At 33.6% G+C, this 24863-nt stretch overlaps 3 protein-coding genes across 4 annotated transcripts in view; 1 reads left to right on the top strand and 2 right to left on the bottom strand.

The window, feature by feature from the left end:
- Positions 1-2593, top strand: part of LOC108742355 (pyruvate carboxylase, mitochondrial) — a 41199-nt gene extending 38606 nt beyond the window's left edge. For both annotated transcript variants that reach the window (XM_025976822.1, XM_025976821.1), the window contains 4 exons: positions 40-299; positions 358-743; positions 805-1304; positions 1441-2593. In XM_025976822.1, coding sequence (XP_025832607.1) covers positions 40-299; positions 358-743; positions 805-1304; positions 1441-1833 — 1539 coding nt within the window. In that variant the 3' untranslated portion in view covers positions 1834-2593. The remainder of the gene's footprint in view (positions 1-39; positions 300-357; positions 744-804; positions 1305-1440) is intronic.
- LOC108742359 (histone deacetylase 8) overlaps positions 1-4061 on the bottom strand; it is a 45486-nt gene extending 41425 nt beyond the window's left edge. The window contains exon 1 of the mRNA XM_018477541.2: positions 3541-4061. The gene's annotated coding sequence lies outside the window, so the exon portion shown is untranslated. The remainder of the gene's footprint in view (positions 1-3540) is intronic.
- A 715-nt stretch (positions 4062-4776) lies between these two features.
- The window catches only part of LOC108742364 (sushi, von Willebrand factor type A, EGF and pentraxin domain-containing protein 1-like), a 26481-nt gene continuing 6394 nt past the window's right edge, over positions 4777-24863 (bottom strand). The window contains exons 5-29 of the mRNA XM_018477552.1: positions 24487-24633; positions 24248-24430; positions 22541-22753; positions 22274-22463; positions 21424-21527; positions 20675-20827; positions 20496-20614; positions 19737-19851; positions 18938-19174; positions 18509-18615; positions 17175-17541; positions 15999-16160; positions 15619-15942; positions 14712-14942; positions 13396-13618; positions 12869-13115; positions 10976-11085; positions 10746-10915; positions 9053-9270; positions 7280-7472; positions 6778-6951; positions 6536-6712; positions 6226-6477; positions 5093-5275; positions 4777-5025 (exon numbers count right to left, since the gene is read on the bottom strand). Of these exons, the coding sequence (XP_018333054.1) occupies positions 4862-5025; positions 5093-5275; positions 6226-6477; positions 6536-6712; positions 6778-6951; positions 7280-7472; positions 9053-9270; positions 10746-10915; positions 10976-11085; positions 12869-13115; positions 13396-13618; positions 14712-14942; positions 15619-15942; positions 15999-16160; positions 17175-17541; positions 18509-18615; positions 18938-19174; positions 19737-19851; positions 20496-20614; positions 20675-20827; positions 21424-21527; positions 22274-22463; positions 22541-22753; positions 24248-24430; positions 24487-24633 (4763 nt within the window). The 3' untranslated portion in view covers positions 4777-4861. The remainder of the gene's footprint in view (positions 5026-5092; positions 5276-6225; positions 6478-6535; positions 6713-6777; positions 6952-7279; positions 7473-9052; positions 9271-10745; positions 10916-10975; positions 11086-12868; positions 13116-13395; positions 13619-14711; positions 14943-15618; positions 15943-15998; positions 16161-17174; positions 17542-18508; positions 18616-18937; positions 19175-19736; positions 19852-20495; positions 20615-20674; positions 20828-21423; positions 21528-22273; positions 22464-22540; positions 22754-24247; positions 24431-24486; positions 24634-24863) is intronic.

Raw genomic sequence — 24863 nt, forward strand, 5'->3', positions numbered from 1 at the left:
CCCTTGTTTTATCTGCTATATTTACCTGAGAATCAATAGGTACAAACTGGTATGGACGTCTTCCGGGTTTTTGATTCCTTAAATTACCTTCCGAATCTTATTGTTGGTATGGAAGCAGCGGGAAAAGCTGGTGGTATCGTAGAGGCAGCAATTTCATATTCAGGGGATGTCAGTAATCCAAATAAAAAGAAATATGATCTTAAATATTATCTCAATTTAGCCGATGAACTAATTAAAGCCGGCACTCATGTCTTGGCCATCAAAGATATGGCTGGTCTTCTAAAACCGGAAGCAGCTAAGTAAGATGCTTTTCATTGTTCCTCATATTATGAACCTCTCATCAAAAACTACTTTCAGACTTTTGATAACAGCATTACGTGATAAATATCCCGATATACCGATCCACATCCACACTCATGACACCAGTGGTGCCGGTGTGGCATCCATGTTAGAATGTGCTAAAGCTGGAGCTGATGTGGTAGACGTTGCAGTAGATGCCATGTCTGGACTGACTAGTCAACCAAGTATGGGCGCAATTGTTGCTTCCCTACAAGGCACCCCATTGGATACTGGTTTCCAATTGGCTGACATTTCCGAGTACTCGGCCTATTGGGAACAGACACGTACTTTATATGCTCCATTTGAATGTACAACCACCATGAAATCCGGAAACGCTGACGTCTACCAGAACGAAATACCTGGAGGACAGTACACTAATCTTCAGTTCCAAGCTTACTCTTTAGGTTGATAACCTTATTAATCTTTTTTTACTTTTCTTAATCTATTTTCGTTTTCTTAATATAGGTTTAGGAGAATTCTTTGAAGATGTCAAAAAGGCATACGCTGAAGCGAACAAAATTTTGGGTGACATCATCAAGGTGACACCATCATCCAAAGTAGTTGGCGACTTAGCCCAGTTTATGGTCCAAAACAAACTTACAGCCAAAGATGTGGAAGAGAAAGCAGAAGAACTATCATTCCCCAAATCAGTAGTTGAATATTTACAGGGACACATTGGGCATCCCTACGGCGGATTTCCTGAACCCTTCCGGTCAAAAGTACTGAAGAACATGCCCCGTATCGAAGGAAGACCCGGGGAAAGCATGCAACCGTTCGATTTTGATACATTAAAAAAAGATTTGCAAGCCAATTATGAGAATATTGACGACAGAGAGGTCATGTCTGCTGCCCTCTATCCACAAGTGACCAAAGAATATCTTTCATTCCGTGAAACTTTTGGACCAGTTGATAAATTGAACACCAGGATATTTCTGGTGGGACCAAAAGTTGGAGAAGAGTTTGAGGTATAGTTACTGCTTTAACCAAATAGCCACAAGAAAAAATTTATACCAAAATAAAGACCATGAAGGTCTTCGTGTTTAATATCTAACTTTTCTCGTTATTTTGAATTAAAAGTAAATCATTTCAAATTTGTTACAGGTAACAATAGAACGAGGGAAAACATTGGGCATTAAGACTTTGGCAATGGCAGAAGATTTAACCGAAACTGGTGACCGTGAGGTGTTCTTCGAACTTAATGGAACCCTTAGATCAGTAATGATCCGTGACAAGGAAGCTGGTCAAGAGATCCACATGCATCCAAAAGCCGATAAAACCAATCCAAAAGAAGTAGGAGCCCCAATGCCTGGTACAGTTATCGATGTGAGGGTAAAGGAGGGTGATACTGTGGAAAAAGGAACTCCACTAGTCATTCTTTCCGCCATGAAAATGGAAACAGTCGTTCAGAGTCCTGCGGCTGGTAAAATCAAGAGTTTAGAAGTCGGACTTAATATGAAATTGGAGGCTGAAGATTTGCTCGTAACGTTAGAATAAGTGTGAATATCCCTTTTAGATAAAACAGGTGGGCTGCTTTTCAACAATCGTCCTTATGTAGGTGCTAACAAAATTGCATTGTAAACTTGAAAGTGGAAAGAGAAATTTAAGTGAGAGTAAGTACTATAAGGCGTTACAATAATAGGTAATATTAATTTTTATGTTCGGTTAATAGACAGCCGGCTGTCGCATCACAATAAACATTTAAAAAAATATTTACACTAAAAAATTTTCTAAGCAACATTTTTTTCCATTTTTTCAAGAAATTAAGACTGAACATATACATTTACATGTACACTATGGTACCCTACAAATAGTCCAAAGAACAACAGTTGTTATTTTGTTTTGATCTCGCATGATGTACCTATAAATTTATCATATTTAATGATTTTCACAAAAAATCAGCTTAGTATAAAATTTCCAAACAGGTTACAAATTTTTTTATTACTCGCTATGTACATATACGATAACAACATTATAATATTAATGTTTTCTCTCTTTTTTTTTAATAATTATTAGAGCACTCTGTATACAATCAAAATGCGAATTTCATCATTTTTACCTTATTACTTATTACATACTGTTATTACTTATTATAACTATTTACTATTAAACATTAATAATTTTTGCATACTTCTTTACTGCCATGTCCAGATTTAAATAACTTACAACAGAAAGAAAATAATGAAGGTTAGATTGTAAGGAGAATTATTATGTTATAACGAATTTCTTCCAGAGAAGCAGCTAACTATAAAAAAAATAAATAAAAACAATTGTAAGTTAGTACAGTAAATGGGGAATGATTAGATAGATACCTTAAAGTGGCTGTGTCTTAAGAAAAATGAAATCTTTATGATGTCTTTGTTGTAGATAAATATCGAACAAATTTTGTTATATTACCTATACGTTGTTGTTTTATTTTTATTGACAATTTGTTATAATAATAAAAGTTTTTAGTCGTACTTTGTCGTTTGTTTTTCAAGTGAAACTTCTTTATCAACGGTAGGAAGGAAATTTACTAGGCTATAAAACCGAGAAGTGTAACGTCACGCGTCACAGCGTCACGCGCGATGGTGACCCCTGGTGGATATGTCCAAAAGGCGTCATTTTAACAAGCTTCAGAATCTAACCTGTTGGTAGCAACCGATAATTCGAAAATTGCCATTCTCAGGCATGAATTACTAGTAAGACACATATTAGAGGCAGAAATAGGAGTAAAGAGGAGTACAGGCAGACCTAGATTAGATTAGTATTAGGACTGATGGCCTTATGAGGATTATCATAAACGAAAATCTGAAAATATCTTCCGCTTTTCTGAAAACCCCGAACTCTCAAAATCTTTTGAACTCTCGCTCAAAAGCTTTAAATTCCATTTATGGGACTTCTATTAGTTTATTATTTATATGAAAATATAGCTGAAGGTATTTGTGTGAATTTTCCTTTACCATATCGCACTTTTCAAAAGATGATGACGTCGTTTGATGATTTTTTGCAAACGTTTGGAATTTTGGGGTTTAGCGTTTTATCTATGATGCTGTATAAGTATAATTGATGTCATTTTATTAATGGCAGAAAATGTGTTTAATAAACACAAATTCAAACCTAAAAGGTCATTTACGGCCTTTTCATTAAAACAATTCAATAATAAATACGCACAAATGCAAATCATACAGTAATAACACTATTATGAGTTTAAATAAATCTTACCTTTAAAAATAAACGCAAATCATTGTTATTAAATAACTCGTCACCACAACACTCCAATCGCGGCGCGGTCACGGTCACCCGAAAACTGAACAAAAACAAGAGCAACAGATAAAACATCTGCCATGACTCGATAAGGAAGAACTTTCTACAATGGCCTTGGACGACCTGATTTAGGTTTTTTGCTGCATTCGTTAAGGATGTTTACCAATGCTTCTGTTGTACTGTTCTTATTATACTTTTATGCTGAATAAAGCCACTTTCACACAGTGCGATAACAACACGATTTACTACACGCGATTTGACGTATCGCATCGGAACGTCGCATTCACAGTATGCGACTAAATATTGTTTCGATAACATTCCAAGTTAAAATGCAAGTCTATCTATCCCCGCAGTGTTGTCTGGCTTAGTTGTATGTATCTAATGGAGCGAAAAAACAGTAATTCTATTAAACTGAGTTCCTCGTAATTGAATGTTTTTTTCTTTGAGAAAGACATGGCTCCAAGTCGCGGTTAGCTCTACTAGCATATCATACACGTGCGGCGGAAATGAGTATCAGCAACCATGGACAACGATAAGTCGGTGCGACACACGACATGTGTGAAAGCGTAGATTTATTTAACTTAATATTCTTCTATATTACCGACTAATACGGCAGTTATGATTATTAAGCTTCGAAAAATTATTATTATCATTATTTATTGACCAATAGACAACAAATTAGTCGGTTAAACTCTTTTAGAAATTTTTATCCAATTTATTCACAAGACTGAGCAAATTAGTATAATTTTCTGAAGAAAAGGCATTTAAGGGTAAACAATTTGATACTTCTTAATTATTTCTCAGTAAAAGCCTTTTCACGATTCTTCATTAATCAATGTTCACATTGAAAAAGAAAGTCAATAAATCTATGTAACTTACAGGATCATTCAAAAGTCATCTCAAGATAAAAAAGAAAGAAAATAACTGCGTGTGATAGGTTGAGAAAATTGCTTTTTACCAGAAGTTAAGAGTTTTGGACAACCTGGCAATTAAAAAAAATAGTATTCAGTGTAATTACTCGGTAAATCGTAGAGAACAATATAATTTTTCAGAAATGACAAATGAAAACACCATGTGAATTGGCATTAAATATTTCTATCATAATCAAGTAAAGAAAAGGAATAAATGAAATAATAAAAAGAGACTTACCTCTAAGTATCACAACACACAATTGTAGCGATTTTAAATACGAGACTTAAATTATGTGTTTATTTCATATAAGAATTTTCTGAAGAAAGCTCAATTTAAATAAATGCATGTAAATGTATTTTTATAAATATTAACAATCACTTCCCCTATCTCCCACCCACTTTCCACTACCACTGCATATTATGTCGTATTTTTTCCCACTTGGACACGTCAGGGTGACATGATCTTGATACAAATAGGAATTTCCTTCTATAGAAGTAAGGTCAGACACGTTAGGTTTGTAACAAGAAATTTCTAGAATGATTTAAAAAATATGAGCGTTTTATTTTGGGGATTTTTGTTTTAAATCTTTCAAACTTACTGACACAACTTCCTGGCATTTTTGTCCATTTTGTAGTCGCCAGACAACGAATGGCGGTGTTACCAAAAGGTTTGTAGCCCTCCTGGCAATCGTAAGATACTGTTTTTCCAAAAACAAAATTTGACGGATCCGTAGATTTTAGCTTCATTTTGGGGTATGTTGGGGGCTGGCCACATTCAACAGCTGTAAAATAATACTATTCAAGTTGGTCCATAACGAATGAAAACATTTTCATATTTTGTGACTTTGTAACTTAGAAAGGCTTACAACTTGATGAAACTTAGTTCTTTTACATGCTGATTTAAAAAAAAAATGGCTTTCCCACTTAGAATACTATCGCTGTTTTCCTAACCGTTGGTTGTTTGGTTTTCTTTAGAATCCGTTGTTACCGAGATACCAACCTTTCTGTGTCAGAAGGTCGATAAACATGACAAAAGGAACACAATATGAAAATACTTCAAAAAGTAGACTTTTCACTCAGAAAAAAATTAATAAGGTACCCACTTGTTTTAGCATCTTGTGGAAAAAACAATAGCCAAACGTTGATGCCGATAAAGGGCACACGAGAAAATACGAAGGATGACGAGGTCCAACGTCAAAAAGTTTATTCCACCACCAATTTTTTTGGTACTCTTCAGACTGCATGAAGAGGGGGGAGGGCAATTATAGGACTTTTAATTCAAGATGCGAATTGCTGGTTGCGATAGCTTTTTGGGTTAAATAGACCCATATGCTGGACAAATGTTGTCATCCTTAGATTTGCAGATGATGTATTACAATTATTGATACTAATCACATATTGGTATATAGCAAGGAGGAATTAGAGCCACCAACATTGGTATTTGGGACGAGTGTAGGTTAAAGGTGAAAAGTCCAGGCAGCGCTAATGGAAGTTAATAGGGGAAAAGTGAGATATGATTTCTTCTGAGATATGAAGGACTAATTATATAATAATAGAGGCAGAGGGACAGAGGTTTACGTAAGGTTATTTAGGGCTCACTGTAGGAAGAAGTGAAGGTGGGTCCAACAACTATTCAGTTTGACGATCTAGTGGTGATAATAAGAAAATCGATACTGTCCAAATCAGACAAATTGGAAAAGACATTAAGCTATAAGATTTTTAATTTACTTACGTTGGCAAGTCATGTTGAGTGGGGTCCAATAGCCTTCAGTTATACATGTTGTGTAATTACTTCCCAACATTTTGAACCCATGGCGGCATTTATAGTAAACGCTTTTATAAAATCCGCTATGATAATTTTCTACAGATTCCGTTATCATAAGCCCATTACGAGGAGCTGGTGGCACATAATCGATAGAACATGTTTTTGGTTTAACCACCTTCGGGATTTCTTCACATTTAGGAGGTAAATAATCCCAAGTCCCTAGAATAACATTATTTTTAAATAATGTCAACAAAATGTCTGTTTTGTTATTTTTTACCGTTTTCTAAACAAGTCAAAATACTTTCTCCTTTTAGTATGGTGTTATTGTTGCAAGTAATTTCAATTTTTACTCCCGGTTCAAACGACTTCCTTTCGCAAAATTCGTAAGATTCTTCAGAAATTATGGTAACATTGGCACCTTCCGGCTTATCGATTTCTTTGCAATCAGACTTACCTGAAAGAATATTAAATAATTAATATTTTTTATGTTAGATTAATAATATTTATTTATGAAACTACCTATACAATATGGCATTGCAGAAGACCAAGTTCCGTTTTCTGTACAAATGCTTTCATTTTTACCCAATAAGATGTACCCATATAAACACCAATAAATGACCTTATCACTATAAGAAAATCTTTTTCCAATAACTCTTCCGTTTTGAAGATAGCCAGGATAACCGCAATACACCTCTTAAACATATAAAATATTGTTAAATTCATCAAATCTTGATTACTTTTTGATCCAAATAGCAGGTACTTTATAAATTATAAAACTTGGGTATTGAGATGGCTTATCTTTCCTTGTTATAATTCGGATAAAAATTTAATTAAGAAGTAATTGACCTTACTTACGTCTTTTTTTCTATGAATTTAGGAAGATAAATTTAAAATGTTTTAAAAAATAAGGAAATCATTTTTAATTTCTTTTGTTCTTTACACCATTTTAGATATATTCTTTTAATTTATTTCATCCATTTTTATTTTTTAAATGACAATAGTATTGTAAAGAACGACTTACTTTTGCACGTCGGCGTTATTTTACCCTCCCACTGCTGGGGTTTCAAACACTTTCTTCCACCTAAATATGTTTTCGGAGAAAGTACAAAACCAGAATTGCATTCGTAGAAGGCGCGGTTATCCCTGATTTTAATAACACCATTGAGTAATGGCGGAGGCGTGGGACAGTCCGAACAAAATGTTGAATTTTCAATCTTAAAACAACAGATATTACCGATATTAATAAGGATAATATTTATTATTAATATCGTTGAATTCGTTTTAATTGTAAGCCCTTGTCAAACGTAAAAAGCAATACTGTTAAAAGTAATACACTGCCTTATATGTAGGGTTGCCACCCGTACTTTATTAAAAAGTATTGTACTCTATTTCGACTGTGCGTACGTTATATTTTACAAGACACATAAAGTACGCAAAAATACTTTATTTAAGGCCTTGAGTAAACATCGTAATTTTGTAAGCGATTATTCGAAATTCAAAGTATTTTTCCATCAATAATATTACACAATACAATATTTTTGAGAATGTTTCTAAGTACGAAACAACCTGATTTCCCAAATTTATTCAAAGTAGTGTCACTTTTGCTGTCCGTTCCGGCCACTTCAGCATTTACAGAAAGAGTATTGTCTGTTATGAACACAAAGTGGCGGGACGACAGGAATAAAGCTTCATTAAAACTAATTAAAAATGAACTTTTAGTTTACTTAAATCTTTGTTTGCCATGTTTAGAGGCTATTAATGTATTTAAGAGCGACAGCAATTTGTTACTGCTGCTAGGTGTAACAAAAAATATGTTTTGAAAAATAAAAAATATAATAATTTATTTTTATGCTTACTTTTTTTTTGAAACATTTAGTCGAGAAATACTTTATGTAAAGCCTGAAAAGGTGGCAACCCAACTTATACGGAACAATATCGATTTGGTCGGTATTTTACCAAGACTGTCTATAGCAGTGATTCCGAACCTTGGGGTAATTACCCCCGCGGGGGTAAATCAATTATTTTGTGGGGGTAACAAAGAACCTAATAATTAAGACCTAAAAAACGTAGCTATATAGTAAAAATATAAAATTATAGATGTCGATGATACACTGAAGCAATATTTTCCGGATATGGATAATCGTCAGTCCAGTTGTAGCCAAAGTGGAATATCTTGGACTACGCCAGAATACTACTTGCAGAGTAGAATTTCAAAATTATGATCTTAGCACATTTTGGCGAAAAGCTGGTGCCGAATATCCTGCTCTAGCTAAGAGAGCTTTGAAAATGCTAATACCCTTTGCCAGCACCTATAGATGTAGAGTGGTTTTTCAATTTTCAAAACAAAGACCAGAATCCTTCTAAATGTGGAACATGAGTTAGGATCCGCTTTAAGCGAAATTAAAGCTAACATAAAAAAACTTGAAAAATGCAAAGTAATACCAACCATCACACTAACTATTTTTGTTTAATTTATTGTTTAGGTATATAAAATTGTAAGACTGATGTGCAATTTGTGATTATTAAAGATATCTGTATTGGCTTGTGTTGTTTGTATTGATAACATTTTAAGGTCAGGGTAAAATCAGTTTTCTTAATAGGTCACAGGGGTAACAATATTAAAAAGGTTAGGAACCACTGGTCTATAGCATGCTGATAAGGACTAATAAGTCCTAAACCTTGATTAATGTTCTTTATTATAATGGCGCACCACGAAAAATAATTCCAATGTAATTTTCATTTTAAACAATGAGAAAAGTTTTATGTAATTTGATTATCTTCCTCGTCTACTCACCTTTATGGTTCCTCGTATTGAACTTTTCATTTCTGCCCAACTGTAGAGGTCTCCGTAAATATTTTTATCACATGAAGTCATTATTTCGTTTATTTCCGAAGAAAATAACTGTTTCTGCCAAAAGTTCAAAGAGTTTATTCTCCCAACAAATGCTTCCGTTTGACTAAACATTCCGCCGAATGCATCTTGCTCCTGTCCAACAATCATTATTCCATTTCCTATTGAAAAGAAAAACACCGAAAAATGCATAACACTCCAATTTTCTGAGGTAGATTTTAATTGAAATATTTTTCATTAAACGATTAACTCAGGAAATGGAGTATAATAAAACAGTTAAACTGGATTGTATGTTATGTAACCTTTAGCAAGTCAAAATTACTTCTATGAAAATTTTAGAGAGTACCTACAAGTAAAATAATTTTTGTATATTAAGAACGACATTGATAATTGCATTGATAATCGAAGAATTCAATACATTAGCAGAGATCAAAAGAAGCCTATGAAAGAAACGAAAATCACTCCAATTGATTTAAGACATGGGAAGGTGTCTCTTGCAATGACAAAGCTCGTTTTGATTTTCTTGATCCAGAAAAGACATGCAGAACTAATAATATGGAAATAGGAGATGAAAGTGAAAAGTGAAACTTATAGTGGTGTTTGCACATTGTAATAAGAGAATGAAATGGAATCCATAGTTTGAATTTTAGATTACACGCATTTTAGTTTTCAGTTTTACACAGCTAGCATATATCAATTCGATATTGTTTTGTCGTAATTCATAGAATTTTGTAGTTCCTTACCAAAGGTACGATAAGTAGTGATTTAGAAGGTGCTAATATCAGTTTGGAACTTCAAAATTCCATGGACCATGATATTTAACCCGGAAAACAATATCGATCCAATATTTTAGATTATCTATTTCCAAGGAGTTTAGAATTTTTTGGGCTCTTTTGAGTTAAAAAATTAGAAGGCATTCATGCCTCATCATCCCTTTTTAAAGCTTCTAATACCTTCTAATAGTCAATGTGATCAACTTTCGTTCATCATTTTATATAATGTTTGATCGGTGATACTAGCAAAACTTTTAACGGTAAAAATGTATTTTAGAATTTTTTATGTATAGAAAATACGTTTAAAAAAAGTATTTCAAATAAAATACAATTTTTTTTCTCAAAAAATTATTTAAACGCTAGATAAAAATAGGAATTTTGTTTTTCATATTAAATGTAAGTATTTCAAATAAATCACATCTCTGGTCACTACGATATCATATTTTACTAATCACTTATACTATTACATTTAAATGATGGCGACATAGTTCTGGTTCTATACCCCTTAGGTGAATGATGAGGATAAGGTGGGTAGAAAAGGTTAGAAATTAATAGGAGAACAGAGGACTCTATGGAAGTCAATAAAAAATAGGCGAAATAGGTTGGTAGGACACCTTCTCAGGCATGAAGGTCTAGTCAGAGACATATTAGAGGTAGAAACAGGAGTTAGGAGGGGTAGAGGTAGACCTAGGTTAGATTACTGTTTGCAAATGGTTAAGGATGTGGGTTGATCTAGTTTTAAGGAAATGCGAAGCTTAGCTCAGGATAGGAAGGAGTGGAGGTACGTGTCCAACCAGACTTAGTACTGACGACCTTATGATGACCCCTTATTACTTTTACTGAAAATTATTATTCACGATTACCTTCAATGCTAGCTCCTTTTGCCAAGTTTACTCCCTTTTTCACATTAACGCCGTCCACAAAAACATTATAAGCTCCGCTATTGTTCCACGTGATACAGACAAAGTGCCAAGCACCATCACTGAGATTAACATCCGTAATAGCATATTGATTATTTATGTATAAAACCAAACTAAAAATTTAATATTTTCAACTACTTCTTACTACTTACCGCCGCTGTTTGCTGGTTTACCCTGAATAATCCATTGCAGTAAAGGCGTTATCAAACGTTTTGGTAGCATACGAAAAAATCGTACCGTAATTAAATTCGTCTGAGGTTTTAATCCAAAGAGATACAGATACCTAAAAACTCGTTGATTATTATTGATGGTGGATTGATAAGAAAATTTCAAATTATATCAGTTTTGAAAACATATTACTAAATTCTATTAATTATTCTTCCATTTTGTATTCAGTTTAATCAAAGCAATATTGGAATAAAGAGAAATTTTAGTTAATTAAAAAATCATAGCGGTGGTTTNGTTTTTCATTATTTATTTATTTAATTTTTATTTTAATCGTACGGCGAGTTATAACAATTTTATGTTAGTTTGCTATTTAGTTTTGTATTTGTACAAAGTTTTGAGTAATTTTTGTTAATGCTTCTTGATCTTAAAGCAAATACTACTTAACCAAATCCATCAGAATTATAATTTTAACTAAATAAAATTAGCCTTGAGAGAGGCCAACAACTTGGACGAAACGTCGGCTGTGGTTTTTTAATTAGATGAATTACTTTTAATCCCAACATCGCTTTGATTGAACAATTGAATACATTACTTAAAAAAATTAAAAAAACGAACTGTCATACGGATACCAATCAATAACAAGTGAAGCATCAATTTTTTCAAAAATTATACATTTTAAAAAAGTAAGCTTTACTTTGTCGTGACGAATTATTCATAATGTTTGAATAAAAAATTCGTTCTTTTTGTTACCTATACTAACGTCTTTATTCGTAAGTATAAGTATGTTAAAATTTAAATACGTCTAGGTAATTTGTGCGTTAACTACAAACAACTGACAAATGTTAAGCACATTGTCATTGACAATTTGTCAAACAATCACCACAAACATATGGCACATGGTAATTTTAATCTCGTTTTATGTTAATCTGTAATCGTAAAACGACTTCATATTATAACTTGTTTAAACGTTATGATAAGTAAGTACATACATTATTTGTAGATAACTTATTTATGACAATAAAATATAGATATACCGTATGCGAAAGAGTGGAACTTGATATTGGAAACTAGCCACTTGGGTCACGACGTCCGGTGGTTAAAATTCAAACTAGAATAAGGTGGCATTATCTATTGAAAACGCCTTAAATTATGCATAAAATTAAATAAATACAATTTATTATTTATTGGTTGGCGTAGGAGTTAATTTTAAGTGGTTTCGGGTTGTTGGGGTATGATATATTTAGATTTTCTTTGACGTTTCGTCCAAATGAGATTAATGAAGGCTGCACACATAATATTTTAATTTTGTATATTACAGTTAAAAAGAAAATAAAAGAAAATTTACAAAAAACAGATCTTTACTAACCTTTTGCTAGTAATAAAAAAATTAACCTATGATTTAAGAAGTAAGTACTAAGCATTTTCGATCGTCAATAGAATAAAAATTTCAGTTTTATTTTCAACATAAAACTTACTACAAGTAAAATTGAAATTACTTAATTAATAAATTTGAAACTGCCCAATTAAAAATTTCACTCAAAGAAAGCATTAAGTTATTTAATTATCTGTTACTGATTCAAAATAAATGTATTTATTTCAAATTTGCAAATTTATAAAAAGACAAGCTATGCCTTTATGTCAAATCCCATTAGGAATTTCAAAGTATCCTCAATTCGAATTGCCGCTTCCTAGACTTGTGTATGCTTGCGCTGTTATTGCTGTGACTATTAAAAAGAGCGGCATATTCTAACTCAATAGAAGATCCGCACTTTCGCACACGGTATATAGTAAGTACTATATCACCTCCGCTACTTGATTCGCACTTAAGACTTAAGTAGATATGTAAATATTTAAGAGTGATGCTCTTAATGGTAATCAACTGAAATAAATGCACCTACTTGCGTTAAGTTGTTAGAAAATCCAGGCAGACCTACGTAATCCGTTGTCACTGGATAATGAAAATGCATGACATAATTACTTTCCATTTGTATTTCGCACCATTGTCCGGTAAATATTTTGCCACAGATGCAATGATAGCTTTCTTCAAGTGAAACACAAGTGCCGCCGTTTTGGCAAGGTTTGTCTAGACAATAATCTTTCTTTCCGAGACAATTTTGACCCTCATATCCAACAGGACATTTGCATCTACCAAAATATTTAATTGTACACAAACAATTAATGAATGTTGTTCCAAAAGTATTTTTGAATTCCATTTAAATGAAAATTATTGTAATATATTATTTAACATTCTACATTTAAATAAGACCTGCAGTCAATTTAAAACATCAGGTAATACTTCAATTATATTCGCCTGATATTTCGTTCACTCTTTAAACTACTGTTGAAAGTGTTTCGAAACATGACCTAGTGTGAGAACAAATATAGAATGCCAAAAAAAGTTGGAATCTTCATAAGATTTCCTCACCTATAGCTCAAGGGATTTGCGTTGACCTCCATTATATTAACACATATTTCGTTGGATTCACAAGGTCTATAATCACATGGCAGAATATTACAACGTTTTCCTAAAAAGCCATCTTTGCATACGCATCTGAAACTTTGATATTCTTCCACGCAACTTGCGTTGTTTTCACAAAGACCTTCCCTGCAATATCTAAAGTTTAATTGGCAGGCATCACCAGCGAATCCTAAAAACATAATCTCACTAAAACTTTGCTTTTTTGTCATCTTTTGAATAATTCAAGATTATTTTTATGGTGAATACATTTCGAGAAAACATGAATATGTCAAATTACAAAAGTTTGAAATGATCAGAAAAACGTCGAGGGACCGATTCTCCCGTTCCTTTAATCAAACAGAAGGCTAAATAGTGAGATACAAACATTTTGCGAAAAGTGAATGGATCTAATCGCACAATAAGAATGTTCAAGTAAAATTAGCAAAAGATTGAAAATGTAAGTTATACCATCATCATAAGGTGGTCAGTCCTAAGACTGGTTGGATACGCACCTCCACTTTTTCCTATACTGAATTAATCTTCGCATTTCCCTAAAATTGCAACAGCCCACATCCTTAACTATTTGCGAACAGTAATCTTGGTCTACCTCTACTCTTCTTAACTTCTTTTTTGCTTCTAATATGTCTCTGACTAGACCTTCGTCCTGAGAAGGTGTCCCACTAACCTATCTCGCCTATTTCTTATTGACTTCCATAAAGTCCTCTGTTCTACTATTCTCTCTAATACCTCTCCATTTCTAACCTTCTCTATCAACGGTATCCTCATCGTTCGTTTGTAACACCACATTTCGAACGCTTCTAACCTTTTCTTTTCAGCCGCGCCCACCATCCATGTTTCGCACCCGTACAGTGCCGCGCTCCAAACTTACGCCTTTAAGAATCTTTTTCAAATTTTTAATTAACCGTTCGCGACTACGAAGTGACTTCTTTTTATTAAAGGCGACTCAACCCTACGCTTTATATCCTTACTACACTTTCCGTCCTAATCTTTCGTTCCCTACTTTTTCTTCCCTTCCATACCATTATTTTTGTTTTACTTTTATTACTAAACAGTCTCGTTTAAATACAAAACGGGGAACAAACATTCAAGGAGCGAAAGTCCCTACAAAAAAGAAAAATCACTCCTTCGATTACTAGTGTTTTAATGGATAGTTTTTCTATTCCCTGACTAGCTGGTCTGCCAGGAGGCGTCAAAGATGAGTATAGCAATCAAACATAAAATTTAATTAACATTATCTAATTTTTATGGCTTTTGATGCATACCTGGTGGACAAAGACAGAATTCTTCTCCATCTTCCGATATGAAACATGTACCATTGTTATAACAAGTTTTGTTGCATCTTTCTTCAACTTCTTCGCAATTACTTCCCGAATATCCTTCGGGACACCGGCACACGTAACCATCAACGTCTTCCTCAGTTCCAGTAAAACAGTGGCCACCGTTGAGGCAAGGATTTGAGTCGCAGCTGTTAATTCTTTTTTCACAGTTTGATCCTGAAAATTTGTTACATAACTAAGTTTCTTTGTGAATTGTTTTATGAGATAATCCCCCTTTTCAGACTTGTGTTTGGCACGGTCCTTTTTACAAATTTCTCAATGTTCAAAACTATGGGTGAAATTTTCTTGTTGTTTTTTTTCTCTTATTTTCCGAATTGGAATTGAAAGAACATAAATAGTGCGTTTCAGAAAATACTACAAACGGCACAGTGAACGCCATCTGTAGCACGATGCTACATTTTAGGATTACGTGACGCGCTGATGAGATCCAAAAAGATCGAAATCGCGATCCGCGTCTGGCAGTTTCGACAGAATACAGACCACTTCGAATTATTTTATTCGATTAAGCTAACGTGCCTATCACGTTGAGGTTGGCTACGCCAGGATTCGTTTTCAGCAAGTAGATATCCACACAAGTGGACCTTGTTGAAAAATACGTAATCCTAAAATGTAGCATCGTGCTACAGATGGCGTTCACTGTGCCGTTTGTAGTATTTTCTGAAACGCACTGTTAAGACAGCAGGTAAAAGTTGGTCTGTGTTCTGTCGGAGCTGTCTGCGACGCGCTGATGAGATCCAAAAAGATCGAAATCGCGATCCGCGTCTGGCAGTTTCGACAGAATACAGACCACTTCGAATTATTTTATTTAGAACATAAATAGTCGCATACTTACCTATAGCTCCACTGGGACATTTGCAATTGTACAAAAATTCATTTACGACTATACATTTCCCTCCATTGCAAACATTTGGATCGCTCTGACAAATCTTTTCAGACGTTGGCACGCACTTTTTCTCAGAATCAGCTCTTGAAGAGTACGTCGTGAAATATTCTGGACATGGGAGGCATTTGGTTTGACCATAATCGGGCTGATAAGAGCCCTGAGGGCAGGAACGGCAATAGGGCATTAGAGTTACATGTTCAACAGTTGCATTAGAATTGCGTTTTGACGATCGAACTAATTTCTTTCTTGCCATCATTCCCGGTGGACAATGTTCTAAAATGTATCGACGATTAATGATTTAAATTTTCCATATGGAGATTATTTATTACCCTTGCAGTCAGTAGGAATCTTTGATCGAAACTTTTTCGTTGAATAGTTTAAAGGACACTTTTTGCAGTCAGTTTGTCCGAGCTCATCATTGTATGTACCAATGGGACAATTCTGACAGGCATTGCGGGTGCTGTTTTTGAATGTTCCTAACGGACATTTTACTGAAAGACATTAGGCGTTATATTAATGCAATTCATGAATGTAGAAGTTTATCCAGGGTTTTTTTGGTATTTATTATAGAATCTTTATCTTTCGAATGGTACCCTCTGTGCTATAAATCTACACAAAATAAAAAAAGTAAAAGGGTAAACGCGGACTATCTATGTAAAACAAACTTCTCTGGATGTTTTATTCCCCCCAGTATTAGCTGGTGTGGATGGGTAGAAGCTGATGGGCAGACAATACCTCCGACCTACACTGTGGTGCAAAGCCTGATGGTAGAGCGGAAGTCTTCTTCGCCTTTTTGTATGTTATTAACCGATAATATTTTTAAACAGTAAATAGAGTATTGTGGTGTTATAGGCGAATTATGAGGATAACGTGGGTAGAAAAGGTTAAAAATAAAGAGGTATTGGAAAGAATTGGAGAACAGAGGACTCTATGGAAGTCAATAAAAAATAGGCGAGATAGGTTGGTAGGACACCTTCTCAGGCATAAAGGTCTAGTCAGACACATATTAGAGGCAGAAACAGGAGTTAAAAGGGGTAGAGATAGACCTAAGTTAGATTATTGTTCATAAACAGTTAAGGATGTGGATTGTTCTAGTTTTATGGAAAGTTTAGCTCAGGATAGGAAAGAGTGGAGGTACGTGTCCAACCAGTCTTAGGACTGACGACCCTATTATGATGATGATGAAATAGAGTATTAACGTTTGCGGTTAGTGAGAAAATCACTTTGAAAGTTATGCAGGTATGGCAAGTTTGAAATAAACTATGCATAGAGTATGGAAAGAAAAGCCTCAATAGTTTTTTCAATTTTACGTTTTAGAAAATATGAAAGTTGGTGCAGGAAAGGAAATGATGTAGGTGCGTGTTCAACAAGTCTTCAGACTAACAATGATGATGATGAGTATATACAAAACGCTGTAACTTTGCTGTTATTAATCGAAATCGGTACATTTTGTTCATTTGTTATCGCTTTTTATAGTCATAAAAATTGTTGATATTGTAACTTACCACATTTATGCTTTCTTCTCATAAATCCTTGTGGACATATAATCCTTTTTTCCAAATTTATGCCAAAAATTTTAAAACGCTTTTTTCCAATTATTTTCATATTTTTCAACTTCTCGTTGAAGCTTTCTGTGTCATACTGGCTGATGTTGGAAGCGATTCCTAGTTTAAAATAGACCCGCATTTTACGTTTACCTTTTTTGTTTTTTTGTTTCTTTTTTGATACACTAGTTGCAGTTAAAATTTCCCTTTTTATTACGTTCGTTGTCTCCTCTTTTTCTGAAACATCCTTTTCACATAGAAGATTTGTTTCAATATCTGCAGTCGTTTTAGCTATTTCAATTAGATTGTTTTGAATGTCGTTTTTCATCTATGAAATAAAAACTTCAGAAAGTTACAATTTTTAAAAATACAACAGTCATTCAATAAAAATATAACTCATTCAAAAGTCGTGTAAGAAGGAAATTTAGGGTACACAATGTTAACATTTCGCTGACGTTATTCGAATTCTTTCAATGGGGAAAATGGGTTGAAACACAAAAAATATAAATGTCGTAAAAGTTAGATCTCGCTAATCAATATAACGGTAAATGTATTGATTCGATTGTTATTTGTACTTTATGATGTTTCATATTTATGGTAAATAAATTTAATTAATTTCTAACTTTACAGACCAGCTTCATCTTAAAATAAAATACTTCGAAATCTGAAGAACAACTGTAAGATCTCTTGAAAGTTAAAACTGGTCAAGATCTGTTTAATTACATAAGTGACAATATTAAGTTATTAAAATCATCGCGATGAATAACCCGAGATAAAAATGTTCAGTCTCTCAGAGTTTCGACTCGAGTCTCCGTCTCTCCTTGAGTCTCTCTGGTGTCGCTGAGAGAGACTGTCAAAAAAACTGTTTAGCGTCTCTGAACGAGAGACTCGAGTCGCTCATAGAGAAATCCTCATTTCGTATCCAGTCTCTGAACGAGAGACTTGAATCTCTGAACGAGAGATTCAATAAGTGGTGTCTCGATAGACGGTTAAAATTTTCTAAGTTCAACATATTTTAGAGATCCCAGTCTTTTCAGTTTTATTCATTCAGTCTCTCTGTGAGAGACTCGTATATCTGAATTAACAATTTTATCGTTCGAGTCTCTCATACAGAGACTGTGAGAGATCCATAAAAACACCTAGACAATAACTGAGAGGCTGTAAAAAACTGTGAGAGACGCTGAAAGACTCTGAGAGACTGGAGAGAGACTGAAAATATTTTCGTTTAGGGAAATACGTATTTGTTATAAAATTAGCTGAAATTTACACAGTAGCATTACTTTTGTTAATTGTACCTCATTTAGTTCGTCTTCATCTTCACAAAACTTGTCATCTGTTTCATCATCATCAGGTTCAACATTAATTATTCCATCGAGGGATGTACCAGCTGGGAATGCTGTTACTAAAAGTTTTATTTTCAAACGTACAATAATTAAATAATAGTTAAATACTCATTAGTATTTATTTGTGAATACTGCAAATAACTGCAGTATCTATATCTAAAATAGCAATAAAAATTCACGACACACAATCAATGAATGTCTACTTAAAATAAAATATGCAAAACGACATGATTTAGAAATTCAAACAAAGTTCTTTCAAAGTTACGTAATCCGTCAACATATTGTGAATATAATCATTCACAGCATCCTGCCAACTATGTAAGGTCATTTTTGAAAAAAAAAAGAAAAGATTATTGGATGTGAATTATAAATAATACAAACTTGTACAACCAGGAAATCCAATGCTCTCCGATGAATAATAATAGAACGGGTCATCATCACTACATAAGAATAACGAATTATCTAAAGGTCCTACTGAGTCGCTAATACTATCAAATGGTAACGCATAACCATCTTCACAAGTTACCAAACACTGCATACCAGGAACCAACGAAGAATTCGATGTTTCGCAAATACTTTTCCCATTATCAGGGTTAGAAAGGGGTTCACAATGTGAGACTGAAAATAATAGATTATGCAAAAAATAGACAGAGAACAACCAGGAATAATGGTTGTTAATTGTAAGATGTATGAGAAATTGCACTCAATTTTAGAAGTTAATTTAGACTTTCACGGCTGGATTTCTGGATTTGAACCACGTTTTGTTGATGAAAACCTCATGTAGGAGATTCTACTTCGATAAGGTGAAGTTCCTGAAGTTGTCCCTTGTGATAGAAGACGACTACCACATTTGACATTGCCATGATTCCTCATGGGGATTTTATCAATAACACGCGGTTAGAATTGGGAAATTCAGTTTTTCCAGAACTCAATTTACGTACAATGAAAATTAAACCATTATGGTATGGATTAATAGGTATGCAAACTATCTTTATATAGTTAGATAATAAAAATTAATATCTCGAAAAAGACTATTTTAAGACCGTAACTAGAACCATGTTAATAATATGAAGTGAAATGTTTAGCGTCTGAACACGTTAATATAATATTAATTAAAAATTCTTCTTAGAATCTGCCAAAAAGTAGAATAGAAAATTCTATGCAAATAAAAATTTCTTACTTTCTACGGTAATGTTTAAAGTGCACGTGTTTGTATTATTCGATGGATCTACTGCGCTATATTTCACCTGGGTTACTCCCAGTCCAAAAATACCAAAATCAAGTGATTTAGTAACCTGAAAAAAGCCATATTCACTCACAACTTAACAACTACAATAAATAAATTTTTAAAGAGGAATAAATAATTGTTTAGTATCAAACAATAAATATAAAGCACAATATCAGATGTTTCATTAAATTTAATATATACTCGACATATGTTGCGGACCTAGTCAATTTCAATTTTTTAATCGCTATAAACTACCTCAGTTTAATAAGAAAAAACTTGTTGCTGTTGTCACACCTTCGCCGGGAATCGAACCCGGGATCTTTGGTTTTACGCACCAATGCTCTGACCACTAGTAGTAGAATATTACTCTTAATAATGGACTAGGTCCGAAACGTATGTCTAATACATATTAAATTTAGTGAAACATCTGACATTGTGTTTTATTTTTATTGTTTGATATTAATAACCATGTTTCACAATAAAAGCACCCAAGTCAGTTTAAGTAATTTTTCGTCTTAATTCAATGAAAAGCTATATTAGTTACCTATAGATTAAATGGTTAACTTAAATTAATGATTAATATTCATGAAATTGAAATTTTTGAGATTTAAAATATTAAAATATATCGATAGAAAACTATTTTAAGGTAGCTGGAGAAAAATGTTATATTCATGTATATATTATTTATCATTTATTACTAAGATGTCTTACCGTAACTATTCCAGAGTTATCAAAAAAGTTTGGTTCATCCCACGTTATGTTCACTTGATCTTTGTTTGTCAAAAACGGAGGAGGATCAAAACAATTTTCAACTAACGGAGGCTGATTGTCTAAAATAAAATAAAGCTTTTCACGTGTTATATCCACGTATATTGAAGCCCTTTGCCTACCTTCTATTTTAACGGAAAATGTACAGTTGGCTTCGTTTTTGAACAGATCTTCGGCATAATATGTTAGATGCGTCACACCAATTCTGAACTTAACATTTTTGGTATACCTTATAGCAGGGTGCAACCATACTTTTACATCCATCCCGGAATTATCTAATAATCAAAATCGAAAAGCACCATGATAAAAAGTAATAAATAAAAATATGATGTGCTGCAGGGTTCAAAATTCTAGTATAACCAATTTTAAATGTACTGTTCGTTTCAAGAAATTGGAGATATGCCCCTTCGCTTTATTAGGATGCGCCGTAGCATAATTCCAAATTCAATCATATTTGTCTGCGGAGCTCATTTCTCCACCGATCATTGAGCGAGAACTAGACAAAAGTGTACAGTACTATTTGCAAAATTATTTAAACTGTTTCGTTAAAATTTAAGAATATGCTTTATTTAAAAGCATATTTAGTCAAAAATAATACCAAATGAATTAACTTAACGTTCTACACGCCTATAAAACTTTTGCTTTGTTTTCTATTGTTAATTTATATACATTTTTGTGTTAAGAAATTGCTAAACATTTTCGTCTAGTACTGTACAGTTCTAGCCGATCTTCTAAGACCGCCCATCGAGAGATCTGCTCGTTCAAGCTTGTTCCAACTATTTCTGTCTTGCTCACGCCTAGTGTGTATTCTTTCTATCTTCGCGCAGATTTCTTCAAGGTCACAATTTTAACAAATTGAAATAGACTGTACCTTTTGCTATTGGCTCCTTCCACGAAACTAATCCAAATCGAGCTCCTTCCACTGCATATCCATGAATATCATCAGGACATATAATTGTTGGTGGAGTTTTATCTACAAAATTGCCCATAATTGCTCATGTTTTTTTATTCTTTTCTAATTAGTTATAGATTATAGTCACATCCATATAACCAAATTATAAATATGACGCATTCTTTCGAAAACATGGCAGATTATACAGTTAAAGAATCATGAATATAACATGAACAAGGACGAATTCCCTCTGTCAACTTCTTAGATCAATATGTTTCACACTTTTGCCGTTTTCGTCAGTCTCGCATAAAGACTTAAACCGAAACTAGAAACCCTTCATGCACTCAAAAATTTGTAATCACCAAACATGATAAAAAAAAGCTCGTATAAGAATCAAAACTTCATTTGAGCAGAATTAGAATTTAGTCTTTTTTGAATGGCTGGGGATGGAACCAGCTGAAACGTTGTAGGTACGCATCGACAAATAAAAGCAAACAAATTCCTAAATATGTGACAACAAGGTAAAGGCTTTCGTGGCCAGTAAATGAACCAATGCTGCCCTAATTCAGTTCTAATTGTTGTCGTCGGTTGAAATTGCTTGCATTACGCTAACACGTGTGACTAGCTTCTTTAAAGTTCCTTCCATCTTTGATGCTGGATGTGAGCTACATCGGAGATGAAAGGATCTCTGGAGAAGTCGCCACTCGTGTTAGCGAAACGTTAGGAAACCTTTAGACTCGAATTAGGGAGGCATCCATTCCTAAATATGTCTTTGAACAACTACATATCAGACTTCAAACATAAACCATCAAAAGATATATGAATTCCTTTGCATATGGTCGACTGTTTCTTCTTATTCCATGACTTTCCTGTACATGTAATTTCCTTAGGCCCAACGTATTCAAAGCCTTCATCACAGAAATACTTGCATGTCTTTCTATACGGTTGTTTTCGTGTTGTGCATGATTTAGGTTCGATTCTTCCATGAGGAATTTTTGACAATTTGTTGCAACTGACCTCTACAATTTACTACATCAATTTTTCAATTCAACTCATATTTTTTTTATATGAAGATGTTGTGTTAACAGGTATATACTTTTACATGTTGTGGGAAGTCCGTCCCATTCTGCTATAGGGAGACAAGTCCTTAATGGTGTACCGATTAGTAGCCTCCCTTTCTTGCATTCAAACTTACAAGTACTGTCGACAGGAAAACGTGTTCCAGAAACATTTTGTAATATTCCTACACCAGCGTTGAAACATTTTATAATACCTTCTGCTGGAGGAAGTAACAGCGGACACGTTTTCACTATAACAAAATTAAAGAAACGCCCAGGAGATTAAGATGATATTTGTAATTGTACATAGTTGGTAACTTGATTAAAATAATTAAAAGGTGAAAGGGGGGAGCGAACTTCATTTTTATTTAATTTTGAAGTAAAAACTTTTAACACTTATAAGTCTATTTACGTTAAATAAAACTCAACGGTTTTTAATTCCAAAATTATATTTATTGTATCCACAATAATTACATGTTTCGGCATTACAGTGTCTTCTCCAGGTCGAATTTAATACTAAAGGGTATTTAGTGTTTGATTTTTTAAGGTAGTGCCTTTTTATTTAATTTCTTAGTTTTCATTCTTTCTAACACATTCTGTTTTAAGAGTTTATTTTCTGAATGAAGGATTTTAAAATATTTATGGAAATTGTGTAAACGTATGTAGACGATTGCTTATTGAAATGCGAAAAAGTACACGTAGACAAACAGATAGGGCATTCAATTTGAAACACAAAAACTAAAAATCAACTTACACTAAACGCCTCCATGAACAAAAAAAATCAATTAAAACTTCCCTCTTTTGTCGATCTTGTTTTGGCATCATTTTTTTTAACACTTGCTTATTGATTGGTAGGTAATTACAATTATAAAATACTTCATTTAGAAAATAAAGGCTTGAAAAAGAGTTTGTTAAAGGGAGTGAAAATTAACAAATTAAATAAAAAAAAATACTCAGACACAAAAATCCAGCCAATTATTAGGATTGTGAAACCACACTGACGTTTCGCTCTCAATTATGAAGTTTATTCGGGGTAGGAAGCCTACCAGTGTTCTGAAAAATAGTCGAAATTTTTACAGATTGGTGAGTGTGTGTGGGTTTGCGGTTCAACCACCGACCACTAAACACCAGTTTAGAATAAGAGAGATTGTATTGGAATGTTCTACAATATTTCTAGCGTTGTCTTCGCCTAAAATAACTCTCGAAAGTTTACGAATGTCCTCAGGTAGAATGTTCTGTAGTGAACTGTACCAGAAGAATCGAGAACATTCTGCAAAGTTCGGGGAATTAATGTATGAGTGGTGGAGCTGGTTTCTTAAACTATAATACGGTATTTTCGTAAATTTGGATCGATGAAAGTAAAAGTCTTACAATCTCCTATAATGTTTCTTATTTCTACAGTTTATTGTGTGGATGGATTCGCAGATCGATAGCACCCATTTTGAATAAATCGAAAATTTCGAGAATGTTCCCAGGTATTTCTCACCTAGAATGTTCTCGAATATCTAGCTAGTATTGAATAAATTCAACTTCCGATCTTTTATTTAGTAAGTTAGCAGCTTTATAAATATTAAGCAATAATATTTAGCTTTTTCCACTTGAAGAAGACACTGTGATGTCGAAATAATTATTGTGGATACAATTAACATAGTTTTGCAATTAAAACACGGTATTTTATTTAACATAAAAATTTTTCGGTTGCTTCTACAGGTACTTAGATTTCTTCCTGAATTCTGTTAGAATACCTTGGCATTGTGGTTCTTGTCCACTCCATGTGCCATTTTTCTGGCACAATCTAATACTGCTACCATTCAAAACATACCCGATGGCGCAACGCACACCACAAGCCGTGTTCAAAGTGGAACCGCAACCTTTATTTTTAATAAAATAGCCATTCTGTGGAGGTTTCAGTTTCGGACATTTTACAACTACAACATAATATTTACATTCACATTATTAATGTTTTTATTACAAAAATATGTACCTTCGCATTTGTTATCTTTGGTTGATTGGTAACCAGATTTACAAACGCAGCTTTTTACCCCTATAGCAGGGGGTTGAGAAATATGGTGGACGTCGGGACATGGTAAACAAAGGTTTGATCCATCAGAATAACTTCCTGGAGGACACACTGAAAACAGTTTTGTGTATTAATATATTATATAATTTTTACAGAGTATCTTGCGTGAATTTTCAACAAAAGATAATCGTGTTAAGAAATTGCTAAACATTTTCGTCTAGTACTGTACAGTTCTAGCCGATCTTCTAAGACCGCCCATCGAGAGCTCTGCTCGTTCAAGCTTGTTCCAACTATTTCTGTCTTGCTCACGCCTAGTGTGTATTCTTTCTATCTTCGCGCAG

This window comes from Agrilus planipennis, unplaced genomic scaffold, assembly GCF_000699045.2.
Source record: "Agrilus planipennis isolate EAB-ADULT unplaced genomic scaffold, Apla_2.0 scaffold318, whole genome shotgun sequence".
NCBI lineage: Eukaryota > Metazoa > Arthropoda > Insecta > Coleoptera > Buprestidae > Agrilus > Agrilus planipennis.